The 20230-nt window shown below is 44.6% G+C and overlaps 2 protein-coding genes across 3 annotated transcripts in view; one reads left to right on the top strand and one right to left on the bottom strand.

Annotated features, from left to right (window-relative positions):
- Positions 1–12447, bottom strand: part of LOC147737401 (uncharacterized) — a gene marked incomplete at its 5' end in the record, with an annotated part of 249200 nt that extends 236753 nt beyond the window's left edge. Inside the window, one exon of the mRNA XM_086923880.1 lies at positions 11776–12447. Coding sequence (XP_086780006.1) covers positions 11776–12447 — 672 coding nt within the window. The remainder of the gene's footprint in view (positions 1–11775) is intronic.
- Positions 2924–16933, top strand: LOC147737400 (uncharacterized). 2 transcript variants are annotated; one of them, XM_086928645.1, is made up of 4 exons: positions 2924–2970; positions 6875–6946; positions 7576–7629; positions 14009–16933. In XM_086928645.1, exon 4 carries the CDS (start codon positions 15097–15099, stop codon positions 16240–16242), a length of 1146 nt encoding a protein of 381 aa, XP_086784771.1. In that variant the 5' UTR covers positions 2924–2970; positions 6875–6946; positions 7576–7629; positions 14009–15096; the 3' UTR covers positions 16243–16933. The 2 variants fall into 2 exon arrangements, with proteins under 2 accessions (XP_086784771.1, XP_086784716.1); XM_086928590.1 differs by having other exon boundaries at positions 2925–3011.
- The last annotated feature ends 3297 nt before the right edge of the window (positions 16934–20230 follow it).

Raw genomic sequence — 20230 nt, 5'->3', positions numbered from 1 at the left:
TCTTCCGAGACAGATTAAACAAATACCGCAGTGTGTGCATGGATGCCATTTACGGGTCACAAAATGGTCGCATCTGTGACCCCTGATGTGTCTTTTGCGACCCCTGGCACTGTCCTTGCGACCCTTAGCATCTGCGGGTCATGTGGCCAAAATGAGAAAGAATGCCTGGGTATTCCTTTAGAAATATGGCCTTGCTGTGCAATTCAGTCACGCCCTTCAATAATACATTGTATTTGCTGCAATAGTGTTAGAACAATAAAGAATGTAAAGCAAATGGGTTTAGTATTTTAAAACAAACAAAATCGGAAGTGTTTCTACTACTCCTTAATTCAAGGAAATACAGCTGTGCCACGTACACTCAAAAACACAAACAAATATTCAAGCTGCAGGGTAACAAAGCACCAGTAAAAATTCAAAGGACTACAGTGCAGTGGAGCCTTTGCATATTGTCAGAGTAAGGATCCACATTAAAATACCACACTGAAGAATAAAGAATATCAAAGTTGCCAACATTGTATGCATTTATGCTCGGTAAAAATGTATGTAGAAACCCCAGTACAAACCAGCAATGGTCTTCCAAAACAAGTGCGCAATAGAGGGATTTTTACTTACAAGTTGTTGGTAACAGAGCGGAGTACATGAAGATCGGCTGATTTGACAAGGATTACACAATACTCATAAGTGAAGAGACCGACCACGCTTATAACACTGAGGTTTCCATATTCTATGTAGGGCAATGTATTCTTAGGGCAAGATCTTAGCGCTACCTTGCTCAAAAGGATGTCATTTCATACATTTATGTGTTTCCCTAGTCTTCCTTACTTGATTTTGCGCACGAGAAAGTGTCACTCATAGTTCTTGAAATGTCACTCATAATTACACTGAAGTTATGAAAATGTCACACAAGGCAATCTGAAACCTTGGCAGCTATGCGCACTCAGTAATCAATGGTGTATTGATGACAAGCGTACTGTGATATAAGAGCCTATGTGAAAGAGTAGAATATTTTCGAGTAGTGAAATGCCCCTCCGCTGTTCTTCAGACCAGTAACACCCACTCATTTTTATGACACAATGCAAACTGTGTGAGAAATTTCTTGTTCATACTCGGTTGCCCTATCTTAGGAATTAATTGTTTCAAAGATATATTGCTTTATTTTTTGTCAGTGAATCTTTGTTGAGAGAGGATGGTGGTTACTGTAAACAAAACAACAAAGCCTGGAAGAGACCGCTATCTTAATATTTTAGGAGACAGTTGTGCTCTTAAACCAGAAACTCACAACCTAATTAGAACCTACATTTCAGTCTTGTTCAAGGATATAAAACCATATTAAATATAAGGAATAAGCCACAGGCACAGGAAATAAGCTGTTCCTTCAATTGTCGCGTAGACACATGACCTATGCCTCATGGTCACTGATCTGGTGTCTTAAACTCCATGGTATTTACCTCTGTTTACTTTGCTATCTAGTACGTTGTGGATTTGAAAAACTGCAAATAAATTATTTAAAAGAATAAATAAGCTGCCCAGCTTAATTGCAAAACTGACCCATATACCTATATATTAATTGAAATACAGATATATTATTGAAATACAGATATATTATGATTTGAAAGACAGACCGCCACTTCCAGTTGTCACCTGTCTGTAAATACTCTTAAGTCCTTTACATCAGTGTGTGGAAGATGCAATCTGAAGAGAAGCTATAAATGCTTTTTTACAGCAGCCAAGTGTGAGGCCATGTACTTGAACTGCCTGACCCTTAAAAACATTCCCGTCTGTGACATCTGAAATCCCAGGTCTTTACAGGCACCAGTACTTGTTTGTGTGAAATGTATTCACTTCTGGAGCCTGGAGGTGGCGGTTCTGTCAGCGTCCACCAGAGGGCGCACCTCGTCTGCTGATGAAACCAACTGAGCTGTACAGTGGATGAAAGTGAGAAGGGTTTCCTTTTCCAGGTAAGGGGTGGCAGAAACAGCATCAGCAGCAAGTGCTGACATCACTTCCTCCTTGTCCAGCCTGTTGCAGAGGCGGGAGGAGCCCTGTCTGTCTGTGTTTGCAGTTACCTCCATCTTCAGACCCTCAAAGACCCCCTCCCCCCAGACCCAGGAGGAGGAGAGAGCACAGGAGGTGAGGCCTGTCCAGGGGTGCAGAGGAGGAGAGGCCTGTCCAGGGGTGCAGAGGTGGAGAGGCCTGTCCAGGGGCGCAGAGGAGGAGAGGCCTGTCCAGGGGTGCAGAGGAGGAGAGGCCTGTCCAGGTATGCAGAGGAGGAGAGGCCTGTCCAGGGGTGCAGAGGAGGTGAGGCCTGTCCAGGGGTACAGAGGATGAGAGGCCTGTCCAGGGGTGCAGAGGCCTGTCCAGGAGGTGTAGAGGAGGAGAGGCCTGTCCAGGGGTACAGAGGAGGAGAGGCCTGTCCCGGGTGCAGAGGAGGTGAGGCCTGTCCAGGGGTGCAGAGGAGGTGAAGCCTGTCCGGAGGGTGCAGAGGAGGAGAGGCCTGTCCAAGGGTGCAGAGGAGGAGAGGCCTGTCCAGGGGTGCAGAGGAGGCGAGGCCTGTCCAGGGGTGCAGAGGAGTAGAGGCCTGTCCAGGGGTGCAGAGGCCTGTCCAGGGGGTAAAGAGGAGGTGAGGCCTGTCCAGAGGCCCAGAGGAGACGAGGCCTGTCCAGGGGTGAAAAGGAGGTGAGACCTGTCCAAGAATGCAGAGGAGGAGTGGCCTGTCCAGGGTGCATTGGAGGCGAGGCCCGTCCAGGGGTGCAGAGTAGGAGAGGACCGTCCAGGGGTGCATAGGAGGTGAGGCCTGTCCAGGGGGGCAGAGGAGGAGAGGCCTGTCCAGGGGTGCAGAGGAGGTGATGCCTGTCCAGGGGTGCAGAGGAGGTGATGCCTGTTCAGGGGTGCAGAGGAGCGGAGGCCTGTCCAGGGGTGCGGAGGAGGAGAGGCCTGTCCAGGGGTGCAGAGGAGGAGAGGCCTGTCCAGGTATGCAGAGGAGGAGAGGCCTGTCCAGGGGTGCAGAGGAGGTGAGGCCTGTCCAGGGGTACAGAGGATGAGAGGCCTGTCCAGGGGTGCAGAGGCCTGTCCAGGAGGTGAAGAGGAGGTGAGGCCTGTCCAGGGGTGCAGAGGAGGCGGGGCCTGTTCAATTGAAGAGCCTCAGAGTGAAGCGCCTCAAAATATTTTATTATGTATTACAAGAGAATAATGCAGATTTACAGACAATATTGCAAAGTCGAAGACCGGGTGAAAGAGGACGCATCATTTAGCGTTGCATCCAGAGGTTAGTGCACATGTCCAGCAAAATGTGAGGCGCTGCAGACCAACATTCTGGATGAGACTTTGTTGTAACCAAAGTACTGTAGTGACAATTGTATTACTAAGCAGAAGAAGATCAAAATAATAATAATGAGCGCTCAGACAACATTTTTCGAGACGGGTGACGAAAGTGGTTCTCACGGATTGTATTCTTGTTTTGATTCTGGGTTTGTTGCTGGTATGAATTTGGATATGCACGGCGTTGGTGTACAGAATAATGAAGTTCAGTATGTGGAAGGAGGAAATGTTGTTCCTCTGGGTCAGGGCGGTACTGGGAACCCAAACCAGGCCTGACAATTTTGACGGACCAGCTCCCTGCCTCTTTTGTTGCTGGGGGGGGGGGGGGGCGATATAGCAGCACCACAGCAAAACCAGCCCCGAGTGACCAATATGTTTCCCGGATTAAATTTAAACAATGAGTTGTACATATGTAACACACTCAGGAGTATCCACAGGATGACCGTCTTATATCAACATGGTAAATGTATTACTGGAAGGAAAGGAACACATAGAGCAAAAAAATTGTATTTGAAAAAATATTTTTACTGCAACAAAAGAGGGGAAATAAATACAAACAAATTAATTAGAGAAAAGGGTCATGAACAGAGATGGATGATATTTTCTCTACAGTTCACAACTGAAATCATCAACTCCAAATGATAAATAACACAACCTAAATTAATTAATAAAGAATGGTTGTGAATTGGTGACAAAGCAACTGTGAAGGAGATGATGGAATGTCGACGTTTCGGTCTAAAGGGCAGACGTCTAATAGACCATCATCAGGACGATGTTTTTCTATGCAGAAGAAAACTCCCTTGAATTTCCATATGAATGCCTAAACGAACACGGGAACAGCAATGACGTGGAGCAAGTAGTCAACCACGGGACACAAACAGGGATTTGTGGAGAATAACCCACAGAAGTAAGCTGGGTTCAAATTTATTCAGTAATCAGGTGGTGTTCGAACGGCAAACAAAGTATCCTCGTCAGTGCGTCGGACACGACGCACTGACGAGGAGTGTGTTACATATGTACAACTCATTGTTTAAATTTAATCTTCCTCAAACAAATCCCTTGTAGCACATTCTGACCTTAACTATACAGTGCCCAAGCCTACAAGGGTTTATTGGGTTTCCCCTGCCTTGAACACAATATGTTTCCCGGCACTAAACAATCGGTCCCCACTCTTATAGCTTCCTGGGGAAAAACCGGAAGCCCATTAAGGCCAGTACGGCCCTGCTTAGGGTATATGTTTTACTAACAGTGGCAATTTAAATACCTCAAACGCTAATAATGTGCAGAATAAGACATGATCTGTGCGATGTTTGCAGGAACCTGGGAAACTGGAACATGAATCAGATGGCACCGAAAGGGATGTCTCAGTCAATTGTCCCAGCCCAAATGGCCTTTGTTACGAGCATGCAGAATCAAAGGCAGATATATTGGAACATGCCTTCAGTCCAGATAGTCCCACAGCCCAATGCAGAATAGAACGCCAAATTCTCAACAAATTCAGGATTTCAACAAAATCCTTTAGTGATTAATAAGGATTTTCCACGACTTGCATCTACACTAGAGTTTCTACTGGACTGAATCAGACACAATGACGGTGCCTGAGACGGGAGAAGGATTGCATGCTTGGGGCAGTCCTAGAGGTCACCCAGAGTGGCCCTTTTGTGGAAGAAGTAAATGGGAATCCAGCATCACTTTTAATCAATAAATGTGCCTCCCGTTCCACAGTCAGACTGACGGGAGCTCCCAACCCACCCCTCTTGGGAAAGGAGTCCAAGTTGTAGGCATTTCTAATAAACAACTAATGAGCTGTCAGCAAATGTTCCCGTACAAATTGGGTCATACATGAATGGCCAGAAACTTAAACTGTGATTAAGATACAGTTAATATGTTAGGGAATCACCTTGTAAAATGACTTGTGGCTTTTTGGGGAAGAGTCACAATTAATTATTCATTTTGTAGGTGTGGTTTATTAAATTACATTTTGTTGTGCCATGCTTTCATGAACATTCATTGATTGCTGTCATTTTTACCACATCATGAACCATGTCAATAATGTGTTCTCTCTGTCTAAAAACTTAAGAACTTTTCCTTGATTTCCAAATAAGCAGGTTCTATATCAGTTTGCTATTTGATATTATAAAAAAAATGTTTTCTTATTTCGTAGCACACATTTGTTGTGGTGATCTGTCTATTGACTTTACGGATAGAGTTAGTTCTGATTCTGGCTTTTGATATACTTTGGAGGTTACCAAAATGTGATCCTCCTGCAAATATTATGATAATTATTTCTCTGACTGAGTAACCATGTTCAGTAATTATTTGAAACCTTTAATATAGCTTTGAAGCTTGTTGTAGCTCCAAAGGCAAGGGCCTTTACCAAGGGAGCGGTCCTTTAATGGGCAGTATTGCCTGCTATTGCTGACTATAAGGTCATTACACTGTATTCCCCATGAGGGCAGAATATGTTAATTAATAAAGCAACAGTGTCCCAGGGACCGAGGTGGTTGAAACACCTCCGGTACTCCGGAACCTTTGTTTCACAGATTTTGCTGTGAATGTTCAACAGTTAACAGCCGCATGCGGGACCACGGTGGTTAATTGTTGAACATTCACAGCAATAGCTGTGAAAGGAGGCTGAAGTCAGCCCCTGGCTCTCCCTGGGCTCGTCTAAACTGATTTTCATCATTCAGGTAAGCCGAAACAGATGCAGGAAATGAGCAGGACCCCCACGCCTCCCTTTGAGACGCCATAGACACTGCGAGCTACGGGAGGAGGAATGGGGGAGGCTCCTGTGTGCCCTACTGCAGGCTCTTTACTTTGCTTTCTCCTGCCCACTCCATGTATTTCAGAGAGGCAGAGGCTGTGTATAAGGACATTGTAATGTTGAGAGCAGCGGGCCTAGATCAGGTTGTATAGGCTGCTGCTGCTCCGTTGTCTCCAATGGAGGTCTCAACATTTCAGTGTTTCAAGCTTTGTCTCGTGAAGGATTTATTCCAATGTTCTAGTACTTTGGTCGCTGTCCTATAGGGCTCAAAAGACACTGACCCTCCACATCATCCCTTCAGATAATTTATCAATAAAAAGCGCCAACACATTGATGCCTTGTTGCTTACATTGCTCAGCATTCGAACTCTGTATCAACTTGAACTTGAACTGAGAGAGCATGGTTTCTATAAATCTAAGAGTGTGGTAGATTTATGAAGTGTGGGCAGAATTATGTACAAGGACATTAACATACCTTTGCTAACCAGATTTTTTTGATTTGCAAGTTTCATGATCTGTAAATGGAAAGATGTGCTTATGAAGTGGACTGGGTTGTTAGGGTTTGTTCTCTGGGACTGTGAGTGCACTCTATATTCACAGAGACCTTTTCCAGCAAGGGATCGTGGTTCTTGGTGAACCAAAAAATTACTTATTCATTAACCATAGTTGCTTCACAATGGCCTCCAGAGAACAAGAAATTCTTTTGTTTTGTAAGTTCAGGACGGTTGTTTGGAAGATGGGATGAAGTGTATTTGCCGTCTGACACAAAACTATTTCTTTCCTTCCTTTCAAGGTATTCTGGAATGACCAGTCAGTGCATTGTGGCTGCCACCCTTGGAGGAACACAAAATAAAATAACTGCCAGGTAAGGATTCCGATAACTCTAAGTTTCCTTTTCCCCTGTTTCTTCTTTCTCTATTCACTTTCTTGTTCTCTGTTTTGTTTCTGTCTCTTCACTTCAATATTTGACTCCCTGTGTGCACTATTCTTGTTGTTATCAAACTTCTGATAATTACCATGTTGGGTTGTAGTGCAAGGTCAGTTCCGTTTAGGTCAGTTTTGCCCAGCAGTTCCTTAACTATTGGCACATTTGTCTCCTCCTCAACACCACTTTGTACTATCCTCCCTTTGTCCGTTCTTTCAGCATATTTTCTCTCTGGATCTGTCTTCCATCTTTTTACGCACTCCCATCCTGCCATTTTCTGTCTTGTCTATTACAAGCAAAAGACACAGTACAAATGTGTGGACACATGCACACAGTGCTTGCTTTAGGGTGGTGCAACCGGTGGAGCCGCCCCTGGTGCGGACCTTGGGGGCACAGTGTTTAGATATAACTTATGGGTTCATAAGCATCTGCTGCACAGTTTCCTGTGCTGGAACATGTGGTCAAAGTGGAATATAGCTTTTTTTTTCTCTTTCCTCTATTTGGTGTTTCTCTTTTCTTGACCCTTTTTAGTTTCCTTTACTGTTGTGCTGTTTTTTTCTCTTTTTCAGGTGTTGCATTGCCCGGGTCCTGTCGGAGGAGTGTGATGAGTTCTGAGCCACCAAGTAAGTCCATATCATCCGCACAATTTGAAATAGTGAATTCCACTGAGCTAACTGGACACAGCCTCAGTCTACAGTGCCATTTAAAGCACTGAGTGCAACAAGGCCTATTTCGTTGGTCAATAAAATGTCCCTTCCTAGATCATTGGAAAAGGAATAGATGAATAATTTAAGGGAGTAGGGGAGTAAGTAACATTTAATAATTCATTAAAAGAATTACAAATATCTCACTATCATACTGTGGGCGTGGGAGTAGGGACGACTGTGACACCAGGTGTAGGATTTAAAGAAGGTTTTATTTTCAGGGTTCTTATGGGCTTTGATATAAACGTCTTTCTGGTCCTAAAGGTCAGTCTTTCCCGGGCAAAGGTACTGGGGTCCGTGGCGCTGGTCTTCTATAGTTTTCCTCAATGAGGAAGAGGGGGTCTTCGCTCCAGATACCGATGGATTCGCCACATGCAATGAAAGACCAACAAGAAGGGAGGCCTCCGTGTCAGACATAGAGAGGGGTGGGTTTGAGCAGGGAAACAAGGAAGGAGAAGGGTATTGGAAGGGTAGGAATTGCTTAAAGGGAAGTGACAAACAGGGATATATACACACTATTCGCTAGCACTCTGTCTTCCCACCCAGGCTGCCCAACGCCGCCGTACCTGTGACAGCCACACTCCTCCCTCGGGAGTGTGGCACGGCGGTTCGCAGTGCCGTTGGCCTCCTGGCTCGCCTCTTGACTCGGACCCTCCGTCTGCTCCTCCGCGATGTTCTGTACGGTCCTCTCGGTCTCCTTCCTCGACTCTGCTTCCGCTCTCCGTCTCTTCCGCTCCCGCCTTCTCCTCTGCTGTGTCTCCATACCCCGTATACAGTACTTCCGGGGTTTTCACCAATCTGGTTCTCGTGACGTCCTGTAGTGCCGGGCCTTCCTCCTTAGATGTCGACGCCCACTTAAAGGAGCCGCTCTCTTCGTCCATGCTATCCGTCTCGTTTCCTCCGTCCTCCCACTCGTTGGCCTGTGGAGAAGTCAGAAATGTACTGTCAGAAGGGTGCGGGCTCCACCATTCCCGAGGGGTATGTTCTCCTACTCCATTACATTCCTCCCCCCCTGGATTCTCCCGATCGGGGAGAATGGGCATCCTGGAGAGAAAATCGGCATTCCCGTTGTCCACCCCCTTCCGATATACTACCGTGAAGGCAAAAGGTTGGAGGAATAGAAACCAGCGCAGTTTTCTGACGTTTTGGGAACGGTTTCTCTGCATCCACTGAAGGGGTGCGTGATCTGAGTGAAGAAGGAAGGCCTTACCTTCCAGGTAGTACCTCAACTTGTCTATTGCCCATTGGATGGCCAAGCACTCTTTTTCTACCGTGGGATATTTCCGTTCCCTTGGGTGGAGCTTTCTGCTTATATAGAGTACGGGATGTTCGGCTCCGTCCTCCCCTTCCTGTGATAACACGGCCCCAATGCCCGTGTCTGAGGCATCTGTGGCTAGGGAAAAGGGTTTACCAAAGTTCGGTGGAATGAGAACCGGGCTCGTGGTAAGGGCTGTCTTTAGGGCCGGGAAGGCTTTCTGGGCCTCGTCTGAGGAAGGGCTCGGTAGGGTGTTCTTTATGTGTTTCTGCAGGAGGTCGGTTAGGGGACTAGAAAGGTCTGCAAAGTTCCTGATGAACCGTCTTTAATATCCTATGAGACCTAGGAAGGCTCTCAGTTCCCTTTTCGTGGATGGAAAAGGAGTGTTGGTTATAGCTTTGATTTTTTCCTCCTGGGGGGCTATGACACCTTCCCCTAGCATGAATCCTAGGTATTTTACTTTAGGGTATGCTGCTCTTGACTTTCTTGCATTCACATGGAGTCCGGCTGCTTGTAATGCGGTTAGGACGTTGGTTATATGTTTCAAATGGTCCTCCCAAGATGTGCTAAAGATCACTATATCATCAAGATACACCGAACTGTATTTGGTGTTTGGTGCCAGCGCCCTGTTCATTAACCGCTGGAAAGTAGCTGGGGCTCCATGGAGCCCAAAAGGGAGAACAGTGAATTCAAAGAGCCCATCCTCAGTCGCAAAGGCTGTTTTGTGTCAGTCCTCCTCCCTGAGTGGTACCTGCCAATACCCCTTGGTCAGGTCAAGGGTGTTTATATATCGGGCGTCCCCTATCCGTTCTATTAGCTCATCCACCCGGGGTATTGGAAATGCATCAAAAGACGACACAGCATTCAGGGCTCGGAAGTCCATACAAAAACGGGTAGACCCATCGGGTTTAGGAACCATAACTATGGGAGATGCCCAGTTACTTTTAGAAGGCCTTATCACCCCTAGCCTGAGCATTTCCTGCACTTCCTTCCTCACGTCTGCCCTTTTTGCGGCTGGACTGCAATAGGCCCTCTGTTTCACTACCTGTCTTTCTTTTGTGTGTATCTGGTGTTCAGCCATATGAGTACAACCCGTTGTGTCTGAGAAGATTGGAGAGAAGGGGAGTAAAGTCGTTGTTAACTCCTTTCTTTCTGACTCTGTCAATTCTTCGTTCACTGGAAGATGTTCCAGGGTCGACCCGGTACCACCAGCTGGTAATATTAGATTCTCTGGGCGGGGGTGTTGACCGATCCATTTCTTAAGGAGATTGATGTGGAAGGTCTGTCTCCTATTAGGTGACATTTGTAGGCTGTAGGTGGTACGCCCAAAGGACTCTACCACTTCATAGGGGCCCTTCCACTCGCTCCGAAATTTTTGTGTGGAGGAGGGCCGGAGCACCAAGGCCCAATCCCCTTTTTCTAGGGTCCTCCATTTTTTTCCCTTATCATAATACCATCTTTGAGTAGTTTGGGCTTTTTCTAAGTTAGAGTATGCCAAATCCCTTAGTTTTCCCAGTCTAGATCTTAACTGCTGGGTATATTCCAACAGGTTTCTCTGTTCGGCGGCCTCCTCCTTTTCCCATGCTTCCCTGGTTATCTCTAAAAGAGAACGCGGTTGGCGGCCGTACAGTAGCTCAAACGGTGAAAATCCCAAACTGCTCTGTACCTGTGCTCTCACCACATATAGTGCTAGGGGTAGCATTCTGTCCCAGTCCTTGTTTTCGGCGGTTAACAACTTCTTAAGGGTTGTTTTTAATGTCCTGTTATACCTCTCAACGAGGCCATCTGTCTGGGGATGGTAGGCGGACGTTCGGATGTGATGGAGGTCAAGCATCTTACATACCTCTCTCATCATCCGGGAAACAAAGGGTGTCCCCTGGTCCGTTAGGATTTCTCGTGGAAACCCCACCCTTGAGAATAGCTCTACCAGTTTGTCTGCTACATTCTTGGTAGTCGGGGCACTGAGGGCAAAGGCCTCTGGGAACCTTGTATTGTAGTCAACCACCACGAGGGCATATGTATGTCCCTGTGATGTGCGGGGTAAGGGACCAATTAAGTCCATCCCCACCCTGTCCAACGGGTTTCCTATGATTGGTAGCGGCTGTAGGGGTACCGCTGGCGGTCGGGTTAGGTTCTTTTTTTGGCACACCTCGCATTGTCTACAGTAATTTACTGCCTCCTTATACATACCTGGCCAATAAAAGAGCCGCAATATATTCTGTGTCGTTTTCTCACTTCCACTATGTCCAGCGGTTAGGTGGGTGTGGGCGTGGAAAAGAATCTGCTCCCTGAAATCCTTTGGTACCACTAGTTTGGTTTGCTCTCCTTCCTTCCCTTCTCTATAGAGTAGGTCATTGTCTATCCTGAACCTGGGGTATCCCTGGGTTGGAGAGGCTTGAGGGAGATGAGCTGCCTCCCATGCATTTAATAGGGAGGGGTCATTGGCCTGTGCAAATTTAAACCCCCTGTCTATCACCCAGGGCTCTATGGACAGGTAAGCTCCTGCAGGGCGGTCTTTTAACTCCCTTTTAAACAAAGACAGGAAATCTGGGTTATCCACCCCTATAATCAACTCCTCTGGTAAGGACCGGACCACCCCCACTTTCACTGAGCAGGGTTCTCTACCTATCGGGTGCAGGGTTATCCGGGCCATAGGGTAAGGTTTTACGTCGCCTATGGACACACCTAATGTGGACGGTACCTTCGTGGCCTATCTGGGTGGGGTGTAACAGCCATTCCTGGACGACTGACTGTCGACATCCTGAATCAAGTAAGGCTTTCACTAGTTTCTTATTTACTCGTACCCTTACGTAAAAGGATGGGCCCATTTCGGCGTTGTACATAACGGCCCGGGGAATATATCCGACCTCCATGGGTTCTTCCGGGGGTCTTCGTTGGGGGCACATTCTGGCTATGTGACCCCACTCTCCGCATTCGAAGCACTGTGGCCCCTTCATACTGGGTCCTTCCGGTTTAAACGGGCGCGGTTTGATTGGTTCGGGGACCGTCTTCTTTTTATCCGTTTTGGACTGAGTGGGAGTGGATTTATTGCTTCTTTCTGTATCCCATGGAAAAGTCCGGGGCGCTGCTCTGTTGTAGTTGGCTGCCATCTCGATGGCTTGAGCCGCCGTTAGACCGGGGTGTTGCCTTAACCATCTCTGTGTGCCATAAGGCAGAACCTCCATAAACTGTTCCAGTATGATGCTGGTCATGACCTCCTCCTTGCTCCTGATGTTGGGTCTGAGCCATTTTTCTGCGGCCATCTTGACTCGTAAATACATGGTTTTGGGGTTCTCTCCCGGGATTCCCTTCTCCTTTCTGAAACGGAGTCTGTATGCTTCTGCATCCATCCCTAGGTGGTCGAGAATTACCGCTTTTATGTCGGCATAGGAGGATGTTCCTGAATGGTTTGCCACCTGATAGGCAGTTTGGGCTTCTCCGGTCAATAGTGGGGCCAAAAAGAAGGGCCATTTTTCCTCAGGCCACCCTCAGGCTCTTGCTGCGCTCGAAGTTTAATAGGAACGCGTCGGGATCTTACCCGCTCACATACTTTTGTAAAGCTACCCCTGACGGATGAGGTCCAACAGGCCTTCTGTCCAAGGGTGAGGAGGTGGTGGGGGTTTGTACAACCTTTTGCAGGGTGTCCAGTTGCTGGGACATAGAGGTTCGGAACAAGTCCCGGTCGGCATCAGCGGTGTTAATCTGTTGGCTTATTGCCCATTCCAGCTTTTGTTGACCTTCTATAAGAGTCTGAATCACCTGTTCCATTGCCATGGTCGCTTTTGGAGGGGATGGTCCCACTTCTGACACCAGTGTGGGCGTGGGAGTAGGGACGACCGTGACACCAGGTGTAGGATTTAAAGAAGGTTTTATTTTCAGGGTTCTTATGGGCTTTGATATAAACGTCTTTCTGGTCCTAAAGGTCAGTCTTTCCCGGGCAAAGGTACTGGGGTCCGTGGCGCTGGTCTTCTATAGTTTTCCTCACTCAGGAAGAGGGGTTCTTCGCTCCAGATACCGATGGATTCGCCACATGCAAAGAAAGACCAACAAGAAGGGAGGCCGTTAGGTCACAGTCCTCTAATAGGGTTGCACCAAGGGACCCAGGGAGTGTGAGGATAAACCCGGTGATTCAAGCGATCTACAAACAGTGCTCCGTGTCAGACATAGAGAGGGGTGGGTTTGAGCAGGGAAACAAGGAAGGAGAAGGGTATTGGAAGGGTAGGAATTGCTTAAAGGGAAGTGACAAACAGGGATATATACACACTATTCGCTAGCACTCCGTCTTCCAACCCAGGCTGCCCAACGCCACCGTACCTGTGACAGCCACACTCCTCCCTCGGGAGTGTGGCACGGCGGTTCGCAGGGTCGTTGGCCTCCTGGCTTGCCTCTTGACTCGGACCCTCCGTCTGCTCCTCCGCGATGTTCCGTACGGTCCTCTCGGTCTCCTTCCTCGACTCTGCTTCCGCTCTCCGTCTCTTCCGCTCCCGCCTTCTCTTCCGCGGTGTCTCCACACCCCATATACAGTACTTCCGGGGTTTTCACCAATCTGGTTCTCGTGACGTCCTGTAGTGCCGGGCCTTCCTCCTTAGATGTCGACGCCCACTTAAAGGAGCCGCTCCCATCGTCCACGCTATCCGTCTCGTTTCCTCCGTCCTCCCACTCGTTGGTCTGTGGAGAATTTGGAAATGTACTGTCAGAAGGGTGCGGGCTCCACCATTCCCGAGGGGTATGTTCTCCTACTCCATTACACATACCAGCCTGTTTCACAGAGAGTGTAAATTGATAGTGTTGGCTGCTTCTGAGAATCTGTGGCGCAATATATGTGCAACTTGAGTTTCTTTCTTAAATATGCACTATGTTTGCTCCCCCATCCTTGATTTCCAGTGATCCCAAGCTCCCGATCTACACTGTTTCACCACTATCAGAAATGCAGCTCAAACTGATTTCCTATCTTGTTTTTGTCAATACTTTCTTTGTGCAAAGTATAAGGTCATAAATATTTTTCTTTGTGTTCATTTACAATCTCTGACTCCGTTTCTACAGGTGACTGAAGCATGAACAGAAAAAAAGTTTTAAATTAAGTGAAACACAACGAAAATGATTATTTCAAGGAAAGTTAAAACATTCTGGAGCTCTAGAGAAGAAACACTTTCCATGTGCTTGGAATGGTGAGGAACTTGGAGCGGAATAAACTGGTGAATGTGAAAGTTGTCAAATCCCTAAAGTAAACTGACCATAAATGTTTACTGAGTGTCAGTAACTGAGATTGAGGAGAACATTGGGCACAATTGATGCCCACGCAGTGCGCATGGGAATACTCAGTGTTGTAAATTCTGTTTGATGGTTTATGAGAAAAGCTTTATAGACCCAAACCCTCCCCAACAGATCAGTATCCGCAGATGTGATGTGACAGAACTGTCAAGAAGAGTAATATCCTTGGTTTACAATCGCAAGCTTTTGTTTCCATCTCCTGTGATTCAGAGGAGAGAAAACATTGTTTAAAAGAAAGTCATTGTAAATGCCCTTTCTCAGATGTCGTTACAGCAAAGACGCTGGATTATCATTTCCAATATAGGAAGATTTTTCCCCACCAAATCTGTCTCTTGGGTTGATCCGAGTGGTTTCCAAGTTTCCCAGACCTTCAAAGTCAATCATGTACATGCCTTAGCCTTAGCCGGTAGGTGTAAAAAGCATGTACTGGCACAGAAAGCTTAAAAGGGGCCAATGTTGAGTGATTGATAATACATAAAACCACCCTGGCATGCCCTAATCATCTGTCATTACTTGTGTGAACAAATACACTTAACAGGCAAACACTACACCTCAAAGACCTCGTCAGTGCTTTTAAAATTCCTAAATCAAATGTAATAAACTGGAGTCACAAAATCACCAGGCATAACTTGGAGAAAATGAATCCACGAGGAGCATCTTAATAAACACAAGGGGCTCCTCAGTGAAAGTGTATAAGAGAAGTTAGATAGGTGTCTTTAAAGGTAGGAACATGATCTCCAGGTAAAAACTATAATTAGTTAAATACAAATGTTATGAAGATCATCTGCAGTGCATTTTATAAGTTAATGTTGAGTGTAACATAAACAAGTACAGGCTCTGGAATCAGATTTATTCTTAAGATGGCATGTATCCAGGAACAAACCCAAATCGGAGAAACAAACAACTTGAATACGAGCAAAGAATGTGAAAGCAGCTTTAGTTTTCAATCCCACCTCACTAAACACAAGAGAAATCACACTGGACAAAAACCCTACCAGTGCCCTGAATGCCAGAAAAGCTTCAGTCACAAATCCTCTCTCATGCAACATGTGAAAACCCACACTGGTCAAAAACCATTTCAGTGCTCCACGTGCCAAAAAAGCTTCAGTTATTGGCGTAGTCTGATTCGACATCAAGGAACTCATACTGGACAAAAAACTTATCAGTGCTCTGAATGCTGGAAAAGCTTCAGTCGGAAATCCAACCTTACTGTGCATGAAAGAATCCACACTGGGCATAAACCCTATCAGTGTTCTGAATGCCCAAAAAGGTTCCATCAGAAATTCAGTTTAACTGTACATGAGAGAGTCCATACTGGGCTCAAACTGTATCGGTGCTCTGAATGCCAGAAAAGCTTCAGTCGGAAAATAACTCTCACGAACCATGAGAGCACTCACACTGGGCAAAAACCTTATCAATGCATAGAATGCCATAAACAATTCGGTCTGAAATCCAGTTTAATGTATCATGAGAAAACCCACACTAGGCAAAAACCTTATCAGTGCTCTGAATGTTGGAAAAGTTTTATTCAGAAATCTGAGCTCTCTCGACATGAGAATACTCACACTGGACTAAAACCTTATCAGTGCTCTGAATGCTGGAAAAGCTTTATTCAGAAATCTGAGCTCTCTCGACATGAGAGAACTCACACTGGGCAGAAACCGTATCCGTGCTCTGAATGCCAGAAAAGCTTCAGTCAGAAATCCAACCTCACTGTACATGAGAGAACCCACACTGGGCAAAAACCTTATCAGTGCTCTGAATGTTGGAAAAGTTTTATTCAGAAATCTGAGCTCTCTCGACATGAGAATACTCACACTGGACTAAAACCTTATCAGTGCTCTAAATGCTGGAAAAGCTTTATTCAGAAATCTGAGCTCTCTCGACATGAGAAAACTCACACTGGGTATAAACTGTATCAGTGTTCAGAATGCCAGAAAAGCTTCAGTCAGAAAATAAATCTCACTAGACATGAGAGAACTCACACTGGGCACTCACCTTCTTAGCACTCTGAATACTGTAAAAGTTTCAGCCAGAAATCTGGTCTCACTCAACCTGCAAGAACTTACCGGGAAAAACCTTGTAATTGTTCTAAATGCCAGGGAAGTGTCTGCTGGAGATTCAATTTGATTCAACATGAAAATCAACAGCGAGAAAGAAAATTGTCAGTGCCCTCAATGTGATAAAAACTTCAGTTGTAAATGTAACCTTTCTACATAAGAGAGACAATGTGGGAGAATAAAATTTGCTCACTGTAAACCCTGGGGGGAAGTTTCAGAACCGCAAAACCTTCAGATGAAGCAGCCACAAAGAAATCAATCCATTGATTATCCTACAAACTCTACTGAGAAAAGCACACAGCGAGGCATGGAAATGCTTGTAATAACTTAATTCCTTAGTAACTATTTGTGGCCTCATTCCATTCAGTGTGTTTTGCTCCCTGAGTGTTTATAAGCCGTGGCTCTGACCCACTAAGTCCATTCGATCCTGAACTTTGAGGCCACGCCCCTAGGATCAAGAATCTAAGTAACCTCAAACTGTTTCCAGCCTTAATGAGCCTCAGCAGGAAGCTGCAGCAGGAGTCCCTTTGTCCTAGGTCTCTATGGGACCAACGTCTGTTCATGTCTGTGCCACTTAGGGCCAATCATTGAGAAAAACTAAAGGTGATGGATGGACTGGTAGTTGATCTCAGTAACATCCCACCACATCATTCTCTAGTCTTTGTACCACTACAGACAAGGCCAACTCCATACAAACCATTCTTGGCCCCACCATAAATAGTCCTAATGACTTTTGTTCTGAGGGGACACGGCCTCGTATTACAAAGATCCACTTTATTGACCTCTTTCCATGTCCTTTTTGCTAGAAATGGAACCTGCTTCCTATCTGCCGAGGACAGTTTCACCAGCTTTACAATCACATCAGATACACCCAAGAGAGTCTCATAGATAATCAGGCCTATTCATAAACTATTATATGACTAAAATACAACAAAATGCTATTCAAAAACTACGTGCGGTCATTCTACCTCTCCTATCTTTTTCTTTGTAGAGTTGTCTGCCTCGACTGCTTAGTTTCTGCACATGTATACTTTTGTGGGGTAAATGTGAGAGGTACAGAGGGGAGTGGGTGTAAAATGTGTAATATTTATGAATAAAGGGGAGGGCTAAGGAAGGAGTAAGGAGGGATTTAGGGAATCACAAGCACTCACCCACAAACGAGTAAACCCATTGCTATTTATAAACCAAACCTCTAAAGTCACTACAGGCCTAATGTACCTAAAACAGTTCTAAATGTACTCCAGCTCAGAGCCGGAGTAAGGGCAACAACACATACGGCCATCCACTGGAATTGCAACACACTCCCATAAATAATAATGGAGCTACGGACATGAATTAAAACCCCATAGGAAATCATGGTAAATTAAATATTTTAAATTAGTTAAAAATCTAAAAAAATTAAATTCAATGGCAAAAAATATCTAAAAAGAAAACAAAACTCATTATTTTATAATGTTTTAAAACATCTGTTTGATTGAAACACTAATATAACATTCATTTTTAGAAAAGTATAATTACATTTGTTATAATTAATGCTCTTCATCACATTTTTCACAAAATTATTAATACATAATATAAATGTTAATTTAGGTGGGACACCTTTAATTGAACTTTAAGAACAATATAATCTTCTATAGTTTCAACTTGGGTGGAATTTTCCCTGTGTAAAAAATATAAAGAATGTTTCAATTGTTCATTACACTTGAAAAAAATGTAATATTTTTATGTTAAATACAAATGCAACTTGTATATACTTTAAATATAGAACAAAGTAAGAAATGCTACAGTAATAATGTGTATTTTAATTAGATATTTAATTCATTTTAAATGTAAAAAAAAATATTTAAAGATCTGTTTAAAAATCCAAACTAGATAAAATCATCTTATTTTCCTATTATGTACTCAGAATTACTGAATTACCTTACTCACCTCTGTTCAGAGGGGACACATCCTTAAAAATGTATGTATAGAATTAATTATTTTTTTTATAGTTGCAATATTTTTAAAATTAAAAGATTAAAATATGTTATCACAAACTAATGAATTTTAAAGTATATGTCATTTTACAGCATTCTTTTGAAGGTATATGTAGTTTTATAAGGCAAAACACATTATTTTATCTTTATTTTCTAATGGGTTCAATTCTTAGGTCTCTCCCTCCATTATTTTCTAAGGGAGGGCGTTGCATTACTAGTGGTTGGCCATGTGTGGTGCTGCACCTTCTATTGCTCCACTTTGTATGTAGTAAGTTTCATTTGTAAATTTGAGTGTGTGCAGACGTAGAAGTCCACACTTTTCAGTAACTTTATACTTGTAATGGTGAATAGCTAAAAGTAGCAAAGTTACTCTAGGAGCATCCTTGCATGTATAGATTACACACAGGTGTAAGATACATTTGTGAATAGCCTCGAGGCGTCCAACTCAACCTGAGAGTTTCATTTTTGTGGTAATGCTAAAGTGGACGCCGCACTTGGGCAGTTATTAAAGTGAATGGGATGATCCTGCGAAAACAACAGAGCACTCGTCTGATGTGTTTGTTTGGCTGAAGAGCAGCAACGAATATCTTGAAGTAATTTTCCTGGACTTGCTACTCCCCTCGGCCTCCTGAGGGACTCTTGTAGCAGCTATTTGATACTGTAGTAGTAGGATAAGGTACTTTCTCCATTTTGTTAACCATGTTATCATGATTTGATTTGATATGTACCCTTCTCCTCTTCCTATTACCTGTTGTATTTACCGGCACATTGGTGCTGAAATCTCATCTGCTGTTAACTGGTTCTGAGGGGCTTTTATTCTTATACGATGAACAGTTATTACTCTCGCTGTACGGCTACAATGTAAGCAGCGAGAGCCCAAAATCTGAGATCCCTGCACCTTGAGCTGCCTTCATTGGTATTCTACCTTTACACATGGATAACTAAAATATGGGTTTGAAGCGTTGATTGACCTTTGAACCTGTTGTGATGTAACTTGACGGTTACAAGTTTCATGTTTGAACCATCAGCGTGAGCTCCAGTACGCTGCTTGTTCTCACACCGCAATCCGTACTTTCACTGGGATCATCAACCTTGAACCATCTCCATAACACGGAGCTCTGAAGACTTTCCAGCTGTTGTAACTGCCTGAAGTTTCACGCATTTTGATGGCCGTAAATTGTGGTTCAACTTGATGAACCAACTCTACTTTGTGTTCATTTTTAACTTCAAGCCACTTCTGTGCATCTCGTCAGCTTCTGGGACCGATTGAGTCCAAAACCTTGAATCAAATTCCAGTGATAATCATCACCACAAACTGGACTTACTGGTGCCACCTTGAGCATGGCTAATGAGGACAAATACTATTGTGTATGTGGCTTCATCATTGAGTCAGTGGATCTGCTTTTTGTTCTTAATTGTCTTTTTTTGTGGTTTCGAAGACAGAACTAACTGTGCCCTTTATTTTCTTTGGGACAGCTGTTTTGCTAATCAATAATCCTTAAAACACTGACCTGGTTTTGATTTTACTCCAGAGTAATTATTAAATATTACTGTTTATCTAAACTTGGTTTGAATGTTGAATTTCTTTATCTCTTTAGTTTTTACTACATTGTATTGAAATTTGTGACTTCCACTGTTTTGCTTTACTTTCGAGCATGGCCTTTTTGCTCAACCCACGTTACCAAAAGCGAGCTAAGGATACTTTAGTGAAAGACACATTTACCTTTTCTGACCAAAGTATGGGAACAGGAAAGCAGGCTGATTCCAGGAAGCAGACCATTGAGCTGGAAAGGTTACTGTCTTAGGTGAAATCTGCACTGACTAGATGAAAAATGTAAAAACCATGAGGGGAGCTGTTTGCAGCTGTGTCCCCAGAATGTGAGAATGTCCCCCTCTCTCAAACAGCTGATAGAACTAAAGATGCACCCTGCAGACATTCAGGTCTCAACAACTGAGAC

The sequence above is a fragment of the Lissotriton vulgaris genome, chromosome 1_1 (genome assembly GCF_964263255.1).
Source record: "Lissotriton vulgaris chromosome 1_1, aLisVul1.2, whole genome shotgun sequence".
NCBI lineage: Eukaryota > Metazoa > Chordata > Amphibia > Caudata > Salamandridae > Lissotriton > Lissotriton vulgaris.
Note: the sequence above shows the minus strand (reverse complement) of the source record. Positions and strands in the feature narration are given on the sequence as shown.